Source organism: Podarcis liolepis (assembly GCF_965112155.1).
Source record: "Podarcis liolepis genome assembly, chromosome: 4".
Classification (NCBI taxonomy): Eukaryota; Metazoa; Chordata; class Lepidosauria; order Squamata; family Lacertidae; genus Podarcis; species Podarcis liolepis.
The window spans coordinates 46,359,377-46,375,542 of record NC_139558.1 but is presented as its reverse complement, the minus strand read 5'-3'; the positions used below and the strand labels follow the sequence as shown (position 1 = coordinate 46,375,542).

General features: G+C 38.7%; 1 protein-coding gene across 23 annotated transcripts in view; it reads left to right on the top strand.

The window, feature by feature from the left end:
- The window catches only part of DMD (dystrophin), a 1,010,042-nt gene that overhangs the window by 767,605 nt on the left and 226,271 nt on the right, over nt 1-16,166 (top strand). For all 23 annotated transcript variants that reach the window (XM_083498284.1, XM_083498278.1, XM_083498289.1 and 20 more), the window contains one exon: nt 15,757-15,946. In XM_083498284.1, coding sequence (XP_083354410.1) covers nt 15,757-15,946 — 190 coding nt within the window. The remainder of the gene's footprint in view (nt 1-15,756; nt 15,947-16,166) is intronic.

The window sequence follows — 16,166 nt, the reverse complement described above, 5'->3', positions numbered from 1 at the left end:
CAGCCATAATGTGTCAGTAAGGTGTGCCGCGCTTGACAAACCATCAGTTGAACAAACAAGGAGCCACCCAAAAACAGAAAATATTATACTTTGCCTGCAGCTGATAGTTCAGCCAAAAGTGTTTCGGTCAGACTGAGAACATCTGCCAGCTTGTATTTTGTTTAGCTTAGCTAGATCTGCAATTGATTGTTATGTATTTACCCCTTGCCCCACCATTTTGTTTTATAACACTGAACCATAATGAAAACGACATTCTAACTCCTGTAATTGCCAAGTTTGTTAGTGTTTGATGGGTGCTTCCCTTTTTGCTCATTTTTGTAGTAGCTAGAAAGATGCACTAGAGGCACATACTCTAATTACTTGGGCAAAAGCCAGGATTACTTGTAAACATGTGTCTTCATCTTCTTTTCTGAAGCATTTACTATCACCAAAATAACTGTATATTGTGTTAAACACAGGTAGCAGGGGACTATGTGGTCTGTGCTGCTTGAATTAGTAACAGCATATCAACCAGCTGGACTAAGAGGAGGGAAAAGACAAGAAGGAAGGGAGCAACAGGTAGCAAGCATATCCTGGATGTAAAATTATTACTGCAGGATTGTGTAGTTTTCTACTCCCTTGGCCTCTTTCTAGCTTTAAGCACTAATTCTTTCTACTGCTACATTCTTGTTTAAGAATTAGTATGATACAGAAAGCAAAAGCATGTGTATCTTAAGCCAGGCTTTTCAATATATACTTAAAGGCTACTGGCCCCTACAACATTTTATTGTATCTTACAGCTATTAGCTTTTAAAACAAGTAATACATGTGGAGGCTTGTGAAAAGTCATCAGAATATTCGTTATAAATGCAGGCTGCTTGCTGCTTTGCACCCATTCCCATAGATTGTACATGGGCCATTGTGTTCCTAGGTACTTTCTGCTGATAGTTAACAACAGAATCCTAATAAAATTTTGAGCATTTCATTGCAACTCATTTCATTGCAACTCAACAGCTCAGCCAGTGACTAGGTCTAAGACATTTCAATAGTCTGAAGCCAGGGTAAGGTCTAAAAGTTCTGTCATTTTAATCTAATTCATATATCTACCACTATGGCAAGTGCCCCAGTATGGAATTCACACAGAAAATATACACTCATAATAGAACGTATAGGTGCTAATGTAGACTGCCTTGCTTCAAGAAAATGTGCTGTTGTAATTAGCAAATCTTGCTCATCAAGTTACATTTGCTTACACTGAATTGCATTTGCCATTCTACTTCCCATTCCCCATATCTCATAATAATGTACATAAGAAAAATAAATAAGAATAATGAAATTGAATTTTATTCTTCATATTACATGTAAGCCCCACTTGAGTAAACATATAACGGATTGAGCTATAATGCATGCCTAAAGGAATTGTGAGCAGCCTAGTGCCTCACCAAAGACTCCTTGAGTTCAGCTTAGCAGTGATGAGATAACAGGAAAGGTTGATCAGTAACTGGTTAAGGAACAGGAAACAAAGGATAGGAATAAATAAACCATATCTCCAATCTGCAATAGCAGATTGTGAATAGCACAGACAGTATTGTACGAATCTTTTCGATTTATTACCTTGGCCTCACTGCACACACTGGGTTTTCCACAACTATACCAATATGTCTTCTCACCCAAGATAAGGTGGTCATTTCCCCTCATGAGTGTATTTATCCCACCTGCCACCAATTTTGTGGCGTTTGTACAGAGCCCCCAGTCGTTTCACGGACTATTGACCTGTACACCACTGCTTTATTCTTCCACTGCCACCAACCCGATTTCTTCTGGTGAAATACTGAGTCTCAGTCAGGTTGTAAAGTCAACAACAAAGATTAAAGTTTATTGAAGATCAAACAAGTTTTAAATATATTTGGTTCCTCAAATGCGCGCTCTTAACTAGATGTGGCTCTATCTCACAGTCACACTCTTCTCTCTCAGTTCTATCCCTGTCTCTCACTCTAGCTGTCAGAACTGCTATGTTCGTCTTTTACTGGCTGTCTAACTCTGACTCCTCTATCTCCCAATGGTAAAACCCCTGGCCTGAGCCTCAAAACCAGGTAGGCTCCGCCTCTAAGCTTTCTCATTGGTCAATCTACATTAACCACTTCCATCCCCCTGTACAAACAAAATCTCAAGGAATGGGCAAACGCCACATCGACCAACAGGAAGGAAATGCTTTGAGTGAGGGCACTACATAAGAGGAGTGCTGCTGGATTAGACCAAAGGCCCATCTAGTCTACCATCCTGTTTGCGCAGTGTGCAGCCAGATGCCTATAGGAAGACGGCAAGCGGCACAGCAGTACAGCTGCACTTTTCCCACTTGTGATTTCCAGCAACTCGCATTCAGAGGCATATTGCTTCTGGGAATTGTCAATTTTCACTGCCTGTGATAGCTGAAATATCATTTGTCCTCATTTTGAAGCGACCTCGCTAATGTCATTTTTGTCTGAAATATTACCTTGAGCTGCAAACATATACACCCTTTGCTGGGAGTATGTCTCATTGAGCTAAGTGGGGCATACTTCTGAGTAGACTCGTATGAGTTTGCATTGTAGGTGTTCCTAATTGTAAAAAGATTATAACTAGTTGTTTTCTTTTTGAAGGCTCTATTATCAGGTGACATTTGGGATAATATGAGGTGATATCTGTCTTTTTATCACAAAAACGTCTCATATAAGACTGTCTCAAACTGAAGGAAAAGGGTGCAGTGGTCTATGCACACTTGCAAGTCTCAATAAAGAGTCCTATTCTTCCTTTTTAGAAGTAAGAATGAAGCCCCCTACCCCCCAAAATGAGATTCAGCACAGTACAACATTTTTTTACTTCCAGCTTCCTTAAATTAAACCACCTTCCTTTCTCATCACTCAAGCACCAGAAGAAGCAAAGGATTTCACAGGATCCAGGTCTCAGCTCAATACTGTATTCAGATATGAATGTTCCCTGGATCTGACACAACTAAATGCTTATTGTCGTCTTGGCTTTCTGATAAATTTGTTGGTTTGAGGTATATCTGTTTGCTTTTCATTTTCTGACTTACCTTTTATTTTTATTTTACTGTGTACTTAGCTGAAACACAATGCTGGATTGCTGCTTGTCTTTGCCAAGGTTTAAACTGATCTGTTAGATTTTCACGGGAGAAACAACACAGTGAATAACTCAGATTTCCCTTAGCAATACTACCATATTGCATGTAAAATTTTATAGCATATGGACTGATTAGCATTCTGAAACTGGTGGTGGACATCTAGAATATAAAATGCTTGCTGCAGTGGAACACATTCAAACATAATAATAATAGCAGTCCATGGAATGAAGGATACAGAGAAGGAAAGTTCTATACAGTATTATAAAGCATTCAAGTGACTGCTCGACTTTAGAGCAAGCAACTTGTAAAAGATTTTTAAATGGCACTCTGTGGCATCCACATAAAGAGTTCCAAGAACAATTATTTGGGTTGATCTTAATCTTATAAAAGGATAGAAGGTCAGAAGTTTAGCTGAAGTCAATTTGTTGTTGTTGTTTTCTACCCTTTAAAAACAAGGCCCCAGAGTTGCAGATTTCAAAGGATGCTACAACAAAGTCATGCTTTCAGTTGCACACATAACTTGTGTAAAGGTAGGGGAGATCATTTAGCCAGGCAAGCAGAAACGCACTGACAGAAGTCTCTTAGCACTACATTGAATTGCATCCTAAATGATTTTAGTCTTCCTGCCATTCTTTGCATGCCGCAGAACTACTTTGCTTACTCTTTTTAAAATGTAAATCTCTGGCTGTTTACCATGGTACTCTGTGCAACACTGAATTCCAGCTCACTTTTAGCACTCCATGCCTCCCTCCTACATTCTCTTGCTTGACAGTGATCATACTTTTACAGTGGTACCTCAGATTACAGACTCTTCAGGTTACTGTTGGAGGCAAAGAACAAGATGGTGCCACTTCCCATGCTACATAGTGAAGCATATCAAACTGGCAACTGAATCTTATTTAAACACTGGCAACATAAAGTATCCTTCACTGTACCTGAGGGTAGCAAGCTAGCTTAGGCAGGGTTGCTCAGATCGCATGGTGGACGTATATTTATTATCTAGCACCTCACTGCGGTTTGCTCTCCACTTGGCACCTGCCTTCTCAAACAGATGCTGCAATGAAGCAGTTCTCTCACCAGCACTCATCATGTGAGCAGAGCAACAGAATATCTACTAGACTGAAATCCCTGAATTGGCTATCTGTTTGCTCAGTCAGGGGCCTTTTACAAGTATGTTGTCTGCAACACATTGGGAGAAAGTCCATAGACAAGCTGGTCAGCCAACATGGAGTATTGTCCACATTGGCTCAGGGAAATAGAAATGGCTGATTGTGTGTGGAACACCTGAAGAAGAAAAAATCAATCAGTTTGCAACCTTCACTTCCACATTTTTACCTTCCTTGGTATGCACGTTGCTGATAATTCATACACAGTTGAATTAAATAAATTTCAACTGTCATTTGCATTCAGATGTGCTGTTCTTAGTCCAAACGCCCTCTCAGAGCTATTAGTGTCCTCAGAATCTGTCACATTTGGCTACATTTCTAGTTGAAATCCTATTAAATCCTGGGAGCCTGCAGGTCATAAAGCCAATCCCCTGCCAAAAGCAGGAGTTTATCCAAAGCTGTTCTTGTAAAGGGTAATAAATCCTCATCTACACATACTTGGATATATGATTGGAAGTTACTTAAATGATCCAAAAGTCATTCCTTCTTAAAGGTCTGAATCCAAATGAAAGCAACAACATGCTTATGTACTCTATTCCTAAAGATCTGCAGTGATAAATGTTTTATCACACATTTAGGAAGTTAGTTACAGTACTGAAGCCTAACAAAGAGTTATTCTTAACTTTGAGCGTAAATCATTACAGTTGCAATCTGAAACATTATTTCTTGTCTCTCTTCCCCATGGTAGGCAAGAAGAACAACCAGCCTTTATCCACTATAATAATACTTTCCTGTGATAGACAAGAGGAATTTAAAGTCTCACTACTTCCTCCTGGCGATTCTAAGCTAAACTAATTATATTCCATCATTCTCTCCTCATTTTACATTAAAATGAATAACTATCTGTTTACTTGATCAGGGATTTTTCTAATGAATGTTTTATTTGTCATATCATTGCTACTTACTACTACCAACTCCAGCATAGCATTTTCCCAAATGAAACTTGGTAAAGAAATTTATGATCTAGCATACCTACAAGTAACTGTGTCCTACCATTTTTCAGGACAGCTATTTTGCAATTTGTTCTGGAAAATTAGAGTATGCAATAATTCTCCATGGCTTATTAGTTTTTAACTTTCTTGTGGCAACAAGAAAAAAATCCCTGTCTACATCAAGATCTGGCAGTTTCCAGCAGTGACAGCTGTACTTAATGATTTTATCTTGTTCCTGAGTTTATGCCCAGTTTCCCAGTCCTTCCAGTGCTAATCTACAGGGATTCTGTAGTTTTCTTGTATGTGCTGAAAACAAACTGAGGGTGAATACAAGAGACATGTTTAGTGGTATTCTTTCACTAGAGAACCCCTTTAAAACTTTTGTCTAACATCCACAATTCTGAGAGCCTTAAACGTTCATTTTCTAAAATAAAGTTTTCTTTGATGTGGAGGAAGAAAATGGACAGTGTGTGGACAGTAACTATTAAAGATGAGAAACCAACAGGGGTTTAGTTTCCAGGGACCAGGATTGTCCCGCTTACCTGACTATCTCCTACATTGCCATGAACCTTGTATAGGTTGTATTGGAGGGACTGTCAGATCTGGATATAGAATAGGAGGAGCTCAGAGAGTCAGAGGTAGAGGACCCTGGGGAGGGGCAGAACAGGCTGTCAGATGAGCATCCCACCCCTATGACACTTAACACCTCTAGTTCGGTTTTTCCAGCCTTAGAGACACCTCTGACACCACCTCTGGTCACAAAGGAGCCTTTCCCCTTCAGAGGAGAGGTCTAAGAGTAAGCCTGATGCCAAGAAGGCTCTGACTCCACCCATCTCTCTAAGGATGTGTCACTGGCAGCAATGGTACAAACAATCTTTGCATAGCCAGCCCACTCAAAAGAATGCCCATTTGATTGCCCAGTCCCAGACACATGATGCTTGCTGCACAAGTGTCTGCCATACTTCAAAAGGAAGGTGCAGGGGGGGGTGTATTCTTGGATCAGTATCTCAGCTCGTGCTTAGCCTTGTATTCTCAACTTTTGTAGACCTGCTGAAACTTGTAACCTGCAGTCTGCCTTCAAAAGGAAGCCAAACCCTGGTAAACACTGCCCTGGAACTTTTCACCACTTCAAAGTGGGGTACATGTAAGAACACTCATGTGCACACTGACTAGAGGTGTGTGGCCAGTGTGCCTGCCTTCTGTCTTTCTTCCAAACCATATTTACCTGCTGAGGGTAAACATAGGTGGAAATAGTTATTGTTTAAGTTCACACGTTAAATTGCTACATCTATCACATCACATTGTTCACCTCGGTGGAATTGTAAATGTAAACTTACGTCCTGAAAGACGAGAAAATCTGTAATTCTCAGTTAATTGGAAGAAGCAGCCCTGACTTCAGTACTGTCAGCATGATTTCAGTCTGGCGATATGATAATGATTATTATGTCAAATGCAATCAAGACTGCAAGCCTTGAACTGACAAGAGACTTAGTTACTTTTAAAAATGCATGATTTCATGTAATATGTGGTCTCATATTCTGTAGTAGCCAAAGCTGGGTACAAAAGGAAACTAAGGAAGGAAGAAATTGTGGTGTTGTTATTTATTTTGATACAGCATTTTACTTCCTGTAAGTTAACAGCTTAATTTCTTTCTTTCTTTTTAATGCATTGGACAACCATTCACTTGGCTCTTTTTTTAAGTTACTGAACAGAAACGGAGATTGAACTAAACTTTATATGCTGACTTTCCACAAAGGAAATAAGTGGCTTCCCTTATACAGGATAAATAAAAAATAAGCACAATATGTACACCTAAGCATTTCAGTAACTACATTTCAATAAACAATTGTTTCTATAAACAATTCATTGAACCATCTTTTTATTTTAAAAAAACATACCAAAATATGCATACATATTAAAATCTTACATATTAAAATACAAAGAAGAATCATAACAATCATTCCAGACATGGAAGTTGTAAAAACCTAACAAACTGTTACGGCAATCATAGTCACAAAAAACCTAAGATGTTTGGTGGAACATGCTCCAACAAATACCAAGCTGTATAACACAGGCAACAGTGCACCATAAGGAGAGGACAAGAACATTACACTGAAGGTTGATTCACACCGTAAGTTCACAGTTTTCACACAGACTTTCACATGCACTTGCTTTGGGCTGTGTTTGTAGCCCAAACTAAGTTCATGGCCACCATGAGGGATGTAGGCAAGCATGCCTATGTTGTACATAGTCTGTCACTGCACTTGAAGAGGTGAGGCCCCTGACTTAGTTAAGTCGGCACCCTGCGCTCCTTTCCTGCTTCTCTGAACTGCAGCTCAGGGCTGTGGGGCTTTGCTGAGGCCAACTTGTCCCATCCACCCAAGAATTCTGGGGCCCCAGAATTGTGGGGAAAGCCTCCCTATTCACCTTCAGGGCTGCTTGCCCTTGACCTAGCAGAGGAGTGGTATCACTGCAGGCTTAGCCTGTTTTTTTACAGCATTTCCCATGACTGTTTTTCTTTGCAGGTTTGGTTTAAAGCTAAATAAAGTGCCCCGTCCCAGTTTAACACATTTATATATGCCTGTGCCTTTATTTATTTTTAATTTATTTTTTATTTTTTATTCATACAAAACCAAAATAAAATAACTTTACATGAACAAAAGGAAAAAAGAAAAACTTATGTTTTCATAAACATACAAAACAACTCAAAACTAAACATTACATAGAATGCATTTATTTCAGCCTTCAACTGCAGTCCCTTCCAATATAGTCACATAGAAATACGACTTTCAGGATAAACAACCAAATTACAGAGGGATCGTGGAAATCACAAAAGTATAAACCTGCTTGGGGTTTCTAGGAGTCAAATCTCTCAGTGGTTACACGCTGTCTCTACTTCTCATATTGGTAAAGGCTTGCACATGAACACAAAATTCCACACTAGATTTGATGAACAAGATCTGTGGATAGGATCTCTTGCAAATGGGCTCCATGGCATTGAGGAAGGAAGCTAATCTTGTCACCCTGTACCATTATCCTGTTAACCCCCAAACTGTCCTACATATAACTATCATGCAGGTAGTTGCAGATTTTGCCTGCAGGGCAAAAAAAACACAGGGATGTTGATTTCAATTGGAAAAGCAGCCTGGGAAAAGGGGTAACCCTACCCTAGCACAAGTTGACTTGTTTTAAATATCGTTAATGTTAACACACCAAAACACAGTTATGTTAAAAGCAAATGCACCTGAACTCCTCTACCAGGCAGTGTGGGAGAATGAAAGGTCAGGGAGGTCATAAGAACCCAGGATGAAGTTAGACTTGTTCAGGTTATACTAAGCCATGCTTTAGTGGGGTGTCTGAACACAGCCAGTGTGCAATGTTGAAGTATGTGGTTTGAGAATAACATCTCTAGTTTAATCTCTTGGAGAGCATGAGTATCCACTGCATATCTGACTCTTTGCCCAAAGATGATGCTGTGAAGAATATATTGATTAGGAACAGGCCCAGCAGGCTAAAACAACCTGTTTCAAACCAGCACCATAAGGGGAGGATAGACAAAACCAGGAATTAATGTCTAAAGGATGCAGATTTTTTTAACAGTTAGTATGCTCTAGTGGGGGTGTAAGAGGCATTTTGACTCAACCTCAGGCAGCAAAATGTCTTGGGACAGCACTTGTGGGACAGCTAAAGCATGGCTGGTGCACAGGAAGTTCTAAACAAACAAGTTTCTGTTGAACAATATTCGGATAATGTTTTCATTCATAGTGTCTCTATATAGTCACAGTGGTTCTCAACCTGTGGGTCCCCAGATGTTGTTGGACTACAACTCCCATCATCCTTGAGCTCTGGCCTTGCTAGCTAGGGGTGATGGAAGTTGTAGTTCAGCAACATCTGGGGACCCACAGGTTGAGAAAGGCTGAGTGCCTACAAATACTAATTTGAAATTGTCGTCTTAGTTTTATTGCTACTCATCATTGCATCATAGTTCCTTCATTTTAATACTAACAATTCTTTTTTTAAAAAAAATGAAAGCTGGAAACTGCCCTGTTGTTTTGAATAATAGTAAAGAATACTAATACAAGGCCACCAAGCTGAGTCTCTAGAGAAGGCAATTTTAAATGAAAACTGCTAACAGTTTAATACTGTGAGTCTTAATTGGTCTCATGTAATGTTATCCGTGCATTTCACTCTTATTAAATTTAGTTGTTTCTGCAGTAATTAAGAGTAAGAAAGCAGGTGCCTTTAAAACCTAATTATTTTGATAATCAGTTTACACTTAAGTGCCTTTGGTAGCCAGGATTTTACCTTAAATGAATTTTAACCAAGTAATTAATATACACATTTTGACAGCACTGTTGACTGCTATAAAATCTCAAAGGGGTTGTTCTTTTGGTTGCAGCAAAGAATACAAACCCTCTTTTCTTAATAGGCCAGCATTTTCTTCCTCCGAAGATGAAACACCTTAGAATTGCTAATGTTTATGCACATTGCATTAAATAATTTTTATATAAATACGCCCTCCAGTTTATATGTTGCCAATGAAGCTCTCAGTCTCAAGCTCTGGAACTTAGCATGTTCTGGGAATTTGGATGGGAGATTTATTCACCACTTCTCTTTCCCTTGTTAATAGTTCATTTTGATACCACATCACCTTTTTGGAATTGACCTCAGCTTGATTATGCTTCTGCCCCACCTAGATACCTTTGTCTGGCTCCCTCCTTTGGAACTGCGCTGGCTACTGAGTTCAAGCAGCTTTACAGAAGTTTTGTAGCACTTGGGTTCAGGAGTACTGTACACACACTGCTTCCAAACTGTAGGGGTTGCTGCATTCCTTCTCCAAAGGACTGACACCATGAGGAGCTACTCCCCTCCAAAGGCAGGCTTTGGATTTTCCAAATATTTTGTAACACTAAATGGTTCCTACTTAGCAAACAGAGCATCAGATTGTTCCACTGTTGCTTACAACACAACGGATGATATCCAATGTTAGCCATGATGGAGAAAATAATAATTTCATAAAGCTGTATTATTTTGATGACTGCCAGACCCTCCAAGTGTCCCTATTTTCCAGGGACATTCCTGGATTTACAGAAGCCATCATGGTTTCTGATTTGATCTCAGAATGTCCTGCTTTTCCTTAGGACATCCCTATTTTCATCAGAGAAATTTTGGAGATGTGAGCCAAGGAGATAATTAACAATACAACCTTTAGAAGACATCTGAAGGCAGCCCGGTATAGAGAAGTTTTTAATGTTTAATGTTTTATTATATATGTTGGAAGCCACCTAGAATGGCTGTGGCAACCCAGTCAGATGGGTGACATATAAATAATAAAATGATGATGATGATGATGATGATGGAACAGGAAGTCCCTATTTTTAGCGAAGAAATGTTAGAGGGTATGTGATTCCTTTTTAAAAATATTTTATTTTCAAATTTTACAATCACAATAATTCATAAATTCAGTGCTTTTCCAAAAAAGAAACAAGATAGACTCCCCCCGCCCCACCCCTGGATTCCAATCTTTTCCCACATAATTTCTTGCATCTCATTTCATCTCCAAACTCTTTGTTTTCTCTCTTGTTTATCGTAATTCCCAATTATTTAATTACATAAATGTTATATCAAACCTGCTAATGTTTTAATATATTTACAGTGGTCTTTTAAATAGTCTATAAATTTCTTCCATTCCTGCTCAAACTTTTTCTCATCTTGATCTCTAATCTTCACGGTCATCTTTGCCATTTCAGCATAGTCCATCATCTTAATTATCCATTCTTCTTTTGTTGGTATCTTCTCCTGCTTCCAATTGTGGGTTGAGGTTATATGATTCCATTCTCGTTTCAACCTATAGCCTAGCTAAACTGAAAAGCCCTAAGCCTGCCTACCTTTTACAGTACGGAACTAGCTGCTTTTAGGTACTATATGTAGTGAATGGTTGTTCTGGAACACTGAAAAGAATAAACAGTTAGAATCTATGGTGGTCATTGTATGCATGAAAAGAGAATTAGCTAGGCATTGCAATTGTGATTAATCTTGAATTGTTTTGTAGACAGATGAAAGAGGATATTGGAAGACATTTAATGAAAAGGAAAATTAGTCCAAGTCTTAATAAGGAAAGACATTGAAAAATGATTACCGTATTGGTCTGAATATAAGCCTCACTTTTCCTCCAAATTCCAACCGTGAAAAGTTAAAGTGTGGCTTATATTTGGAACCTTACGGTATGCAGCCAGGTGCGCAGGGCAAATAGTGCCAGGAGTGTGGCAAAGCGGCGCCAGCTCAATGCGTAGTCCCCTGTCCTCTCCCCCAAGGCTGGGAAGGGAGAGAGCAAGGAAGGCGAAAGGCCATCAGCAATGCAGCACGGCTCTCCCCCCCCCCCAAAGTATGCAGCCAGGAGCAACAAGGAATGGAGCGGCTTATATTCAGGTATTTTTTCTTTTTTTCTCTCCCCCCCCCATCAATTTTAAAGGTGCGGCTTATATTCGGGCCAATACGGTATATGTAATCACATGATATTATGATGAAGGCTGATCTGAAGAGCCAAATGATTTTGATTGGTTCAGGATGATGACATTGGGTTACAGTTGTTAAGATTGTTGTAAATCTTTTATTGGTGAATAGAAATCACACGCTTAATCTGGAAGTGTATAAAAAACATTGATTTGGATGTGGTTCTTTACAGCCTTGTTATTTTTGAGGCTGTCCCTATGCACATTTGTGCTTCAAAAAAGGTCTATATTTTCACTTGGAACCCACAAACTTTTCTTTTGGGTTTCTGGAACTGATGCCTCCAGTCTAGGAAACCCTTTTAAATTTATCCAACAGTCATACACAAGTAACTTACATTAATTAATTTCAATGATTCTACTCTGAGTGTAATTTTGTCTTATTTCCCCCGTCTCATCTGCAGTTTTTTTCAGTGTCTGTTTCTGTAAGATTTAATTAACTGTCAGTGACGCTAACCTCAAAGTAAACTTCTTTCTTAAAAACAACAACTGATTATTCAATGGGAGCAATCCAAAGTCAGTGACAAGGATTTGGGGTTTGGTTATTTTAATCAGTTAGGCATCTATTTATTTTTATTTTCTGCTTTTAAAACTGATACAAAGATTTTATCTTTGTGTATCTGTAATGTTCCCCACATCTCAATAAAGAATAGCCACTTTGTTTCTGGTGGGAAAATAAGATTTATGCAAATCACTGTCTGATCTTCCAGACCATAAAATATGTCCTGATATATTGCTACCCTTTTTTATTCACATTATTGGATTGCTCTTGTCATTCAAGATGTAAAGGGCTGGCACCCAAAACTGCTATCTATTTCAAGGTCTCGCAACAACAGTAGTTGAAATTCTTATTCAGCTTGCATTCTTACCTCAGTATTGTTTTAATTTAGTGTAAGATTGTTTTTCTTACATATTGTGATATCATTTTTCAACGTATGTGAGTATACTGAATGTAATTTTGTTATGAGTATGCAAAATATTTGATTACTCTTGATCTATAATTCAGATATTATGTTTGTGCTCACCATTCATAAACTTAGAAAATGTTCCTCAGTAGCTAGTGAGGTATGTGCCAAAATCTGTTGTTACATTGTTGCAAATTAAGGAAGCTATCATGTTTCTTTTAATATTATACTAATTAAGAAGCTTCCTTTTGCAGTGACAGACTGTATCCCTTTTTAATTTTCTTAAAGTTCATAATAAGAAAAATGAAAAGAAGGATTAACCCATAAGCCTCTTTGTCTGAAACTTGTTTTCTTAATTAAAATGCATTATTCTTACTAAGATGTTAATATATCTTGTTATTTCAAGTTGTTTTATCTGTGGAGAAAACTTTAGCATTTCCTACCTCCAAACAGCCCCTCTTATCTTGGATCATGTAAAAATTTTGATAGCAATGGTCTTCATAAATTATATTTAAATACATAATATATTACAAGGTTGAAACTGTTAATACTGGAAAAAGAAAGATTTAAATGTGAAATGCATACCCTTTTAAAAAATGAATTACTTTAATCAGTTCTTTTTTCTTTAAAAAATGTTGAGGTACTCTCATTTTGACTCAAGACAATCACCATTTTATAGTTCAAATCAGGAAAAATAAATACAGTAAATGGACAGAAGTACAAAGATTCACAAAATGTTTGGGGATATGCATACCCCTGCATATCCGCACCCCCCCCCCCAAGAAAAAAGCACTCTAAGTGTCAAGGCTTTGGGGGAGGGTGTACGAACCAAAGATAACCCCCCCTCTCAAAATGTCATGCCTTCTGTCATACTGTTCTCTTTGTCTGGTGCAGCCTCCCCTTCTTTGTATACCCAGCCGCCTCCTTCATGTAAACCTTTGTAAACTACCAGAATAGTTCTGAGCATACTGTGGTTGTGGCATAGTTTAGAAGTAGCAGCAGTTCGAAAAACATGTAATCACATGTAGACAAGTGAGAGTCTTGGAGGAGAGCATCACTCTGAGGAGGAGGGAAATGATCCGTTAAAATGGAGCCATTCTTTGGGGTGTGACGAGGCAAGCAGATATCCTTTTGCACTGAGTATAATCCTCCTGGGGGTGGGCTGGGGGTACTGGTAGTGGTTGATTCTGTATTTAGTGACATCTATGTTGCTGGGTTATGAAGGACATGCAAATTACATGTTGACTTGACTGTCTGGTGCAAAGGTTGCAGATGTCATATGCCATCTAAATTGTGCTGGGGAGGAGTCAGTGGTTGTTGTGAACGCTGCATGACACTAATGTCATGTGAAAATGCAGTCTGTGGTCCTAGAGAGGACAATTTTAGATTGCCAGGTAGAAGGCAGAAAGCCAGGACCCACGGGGTGGCTTTCTCTGAAATACTACTTGTTCCATTCATTAGCCCAGTTAGGGTTAGTTTGTGGCAAGAGAAAGGTATTCTGTTCATTGGCCACACCACATGTTCCAAGGCTGCTCTGGTACAGTTTCCAGACTAAGCTCTAATTCAAATTTATACTAATTAATTTAAGGAGGAGGAACAAAGAGTAGTAGTTTATAGAGCTGCACCCCCCCCCCAGTCTCTTGAAACCCAGATTCCAAATGTTCAAGAGAAATAAAGGCAGAAATGTCAACAAAGTCTTCATTTAGCAAGTGAAAATAAATTAATAGCTGAGAGTCCTGCTCCGAAGAAGGAAAAACTGTTAATGTAGTGCCAGCTAATAAAGATATACTGTACTCAATGTACGTAGCTTGGGAAAGTAACTTGGCAATCATATTCAGATGGTGAGCTTCATCTTGGGGAATGGAAGAAGAGATTCAGGCTGAATTCTGTTGCTTTCCTTTTATACTTGCCTTGTGATTATTGGAACAAGGTGCTCCTCATATTCTTTTCAAGTGTACATTGAATGTGGCTTGACTTCTTGTACATTCAAAATTCAGAGCATTTATATATATAGTTGAAGATGTTAATGTATATTTTGGGGACAATGGCTGTTTGATAGTTCTCTGCAAGTGTTCCACATGCTTAATGTTAACAGGATAAGAACAACCTATAATGCTGTTATCCATTCTCAGAGCAGAAACTGTACTGCATTAGATTGTGTTCAGCAAAAATTCACCTTATGATGAATAAACCACTCATTTCTTGAGCCTTGCTGCTTCAGCTCTACAGGAGTTGCTAATGGCCTAATATGTTCCGCGGGTGATAAAGCCACAGCCAGTTTTGCATGATTATTGACCTTCACACATTAATGTACAGTGTGGCAGGCAGTCTGCTTTACAAATCTAGCTTTTGAATGTAGTTCTTGACTACATGATACATGAATAAGAGAAACATATGTTACCAGAAGTACATGTGTTAAAGCCAAATCTAGTATAATTGCTTTCATGAAAAGTACATTTAGGGATTGAGCGAAGGTAGAAAAACCCCCACAAGAGTTCTCTCAGAAATGCTCATTTATCTAAAAGCTGAGGTCTTTAATTGCTTCTTCATTTAATAGGGACCAAATTGTGCATTTTTAAATACCGTGAGTATCAACTTGAAGGATTTTTAGAAGGTGCTTAACTTTTCAATTGGAACCAGTGTTACTTGAGGTTGAGACTATCCTTATCAAAAACCAATAGCCGGGATAGCAAGGATAGCAAGGACAGATAGAAACAATTTATATTCAAAGTGATATATGGGACCTCTAGCCTTGCAACTTAGATATACCAGTATTTATGGTAAATTATAGTTCCTGATTAGTGGTCAAGAAATATTTTATGTGGCACCTGACAATCATCTTATAGAGATGATTTTAAGGGGAGAGTTCATATCCATAGAAGCAATTCCACTTGTCTTGTCAGCCTCTTCCCTCCCTCCTCTCTTACCTTGCTCTTTCTACTATAGGTAGAAATGAACATTAACTGGTAGACATAGGAAAGCAGACAACACAAACATTTTTATCCCCCCTCATTTTATTGTGGTGTTATTTACAGATTTATTGAAAATTGTTCACACACTCTTTCTGCTTCCCTCTCTCTACAAACTATCCCTGTCCTGATTCCTATCACTACGCTGCATTTGACTATATTTGTGCTTTCACAGAGTTAGTGAGCGAGAGGCCGCATTAGAAGCAGCCCTAAGGCTGCTACAACAATTCTACCTGGATCTGGAAAAGTTCCTCGCCTGGCTTACAGAAGCAGAAACCACTGCCAATGTTCTGCAAAATGCCACACACAAAGAGAGAATACTAGAGGATACCCAAGGGGTTCGGGAGCTCATGAAGCAGTGGCAGGTAAGTCAAGTGATTTGAATTATAGAATTCTTTTATACTATGAGGAATGAGCCCTTTCAGCTTACGGAAAAGGGGTGTGCTCACTTTTAAATTGTGTTTCTCTGTGTTAATGGCACTGAGTGCTATAAAGGTGTGTTTTATTAACAACAAAGAGGACAATGAACATGCTTTTTATTTAAATCTTCTTTAAGGGAGTGTCTGATGTTTAAATAAACAGAAT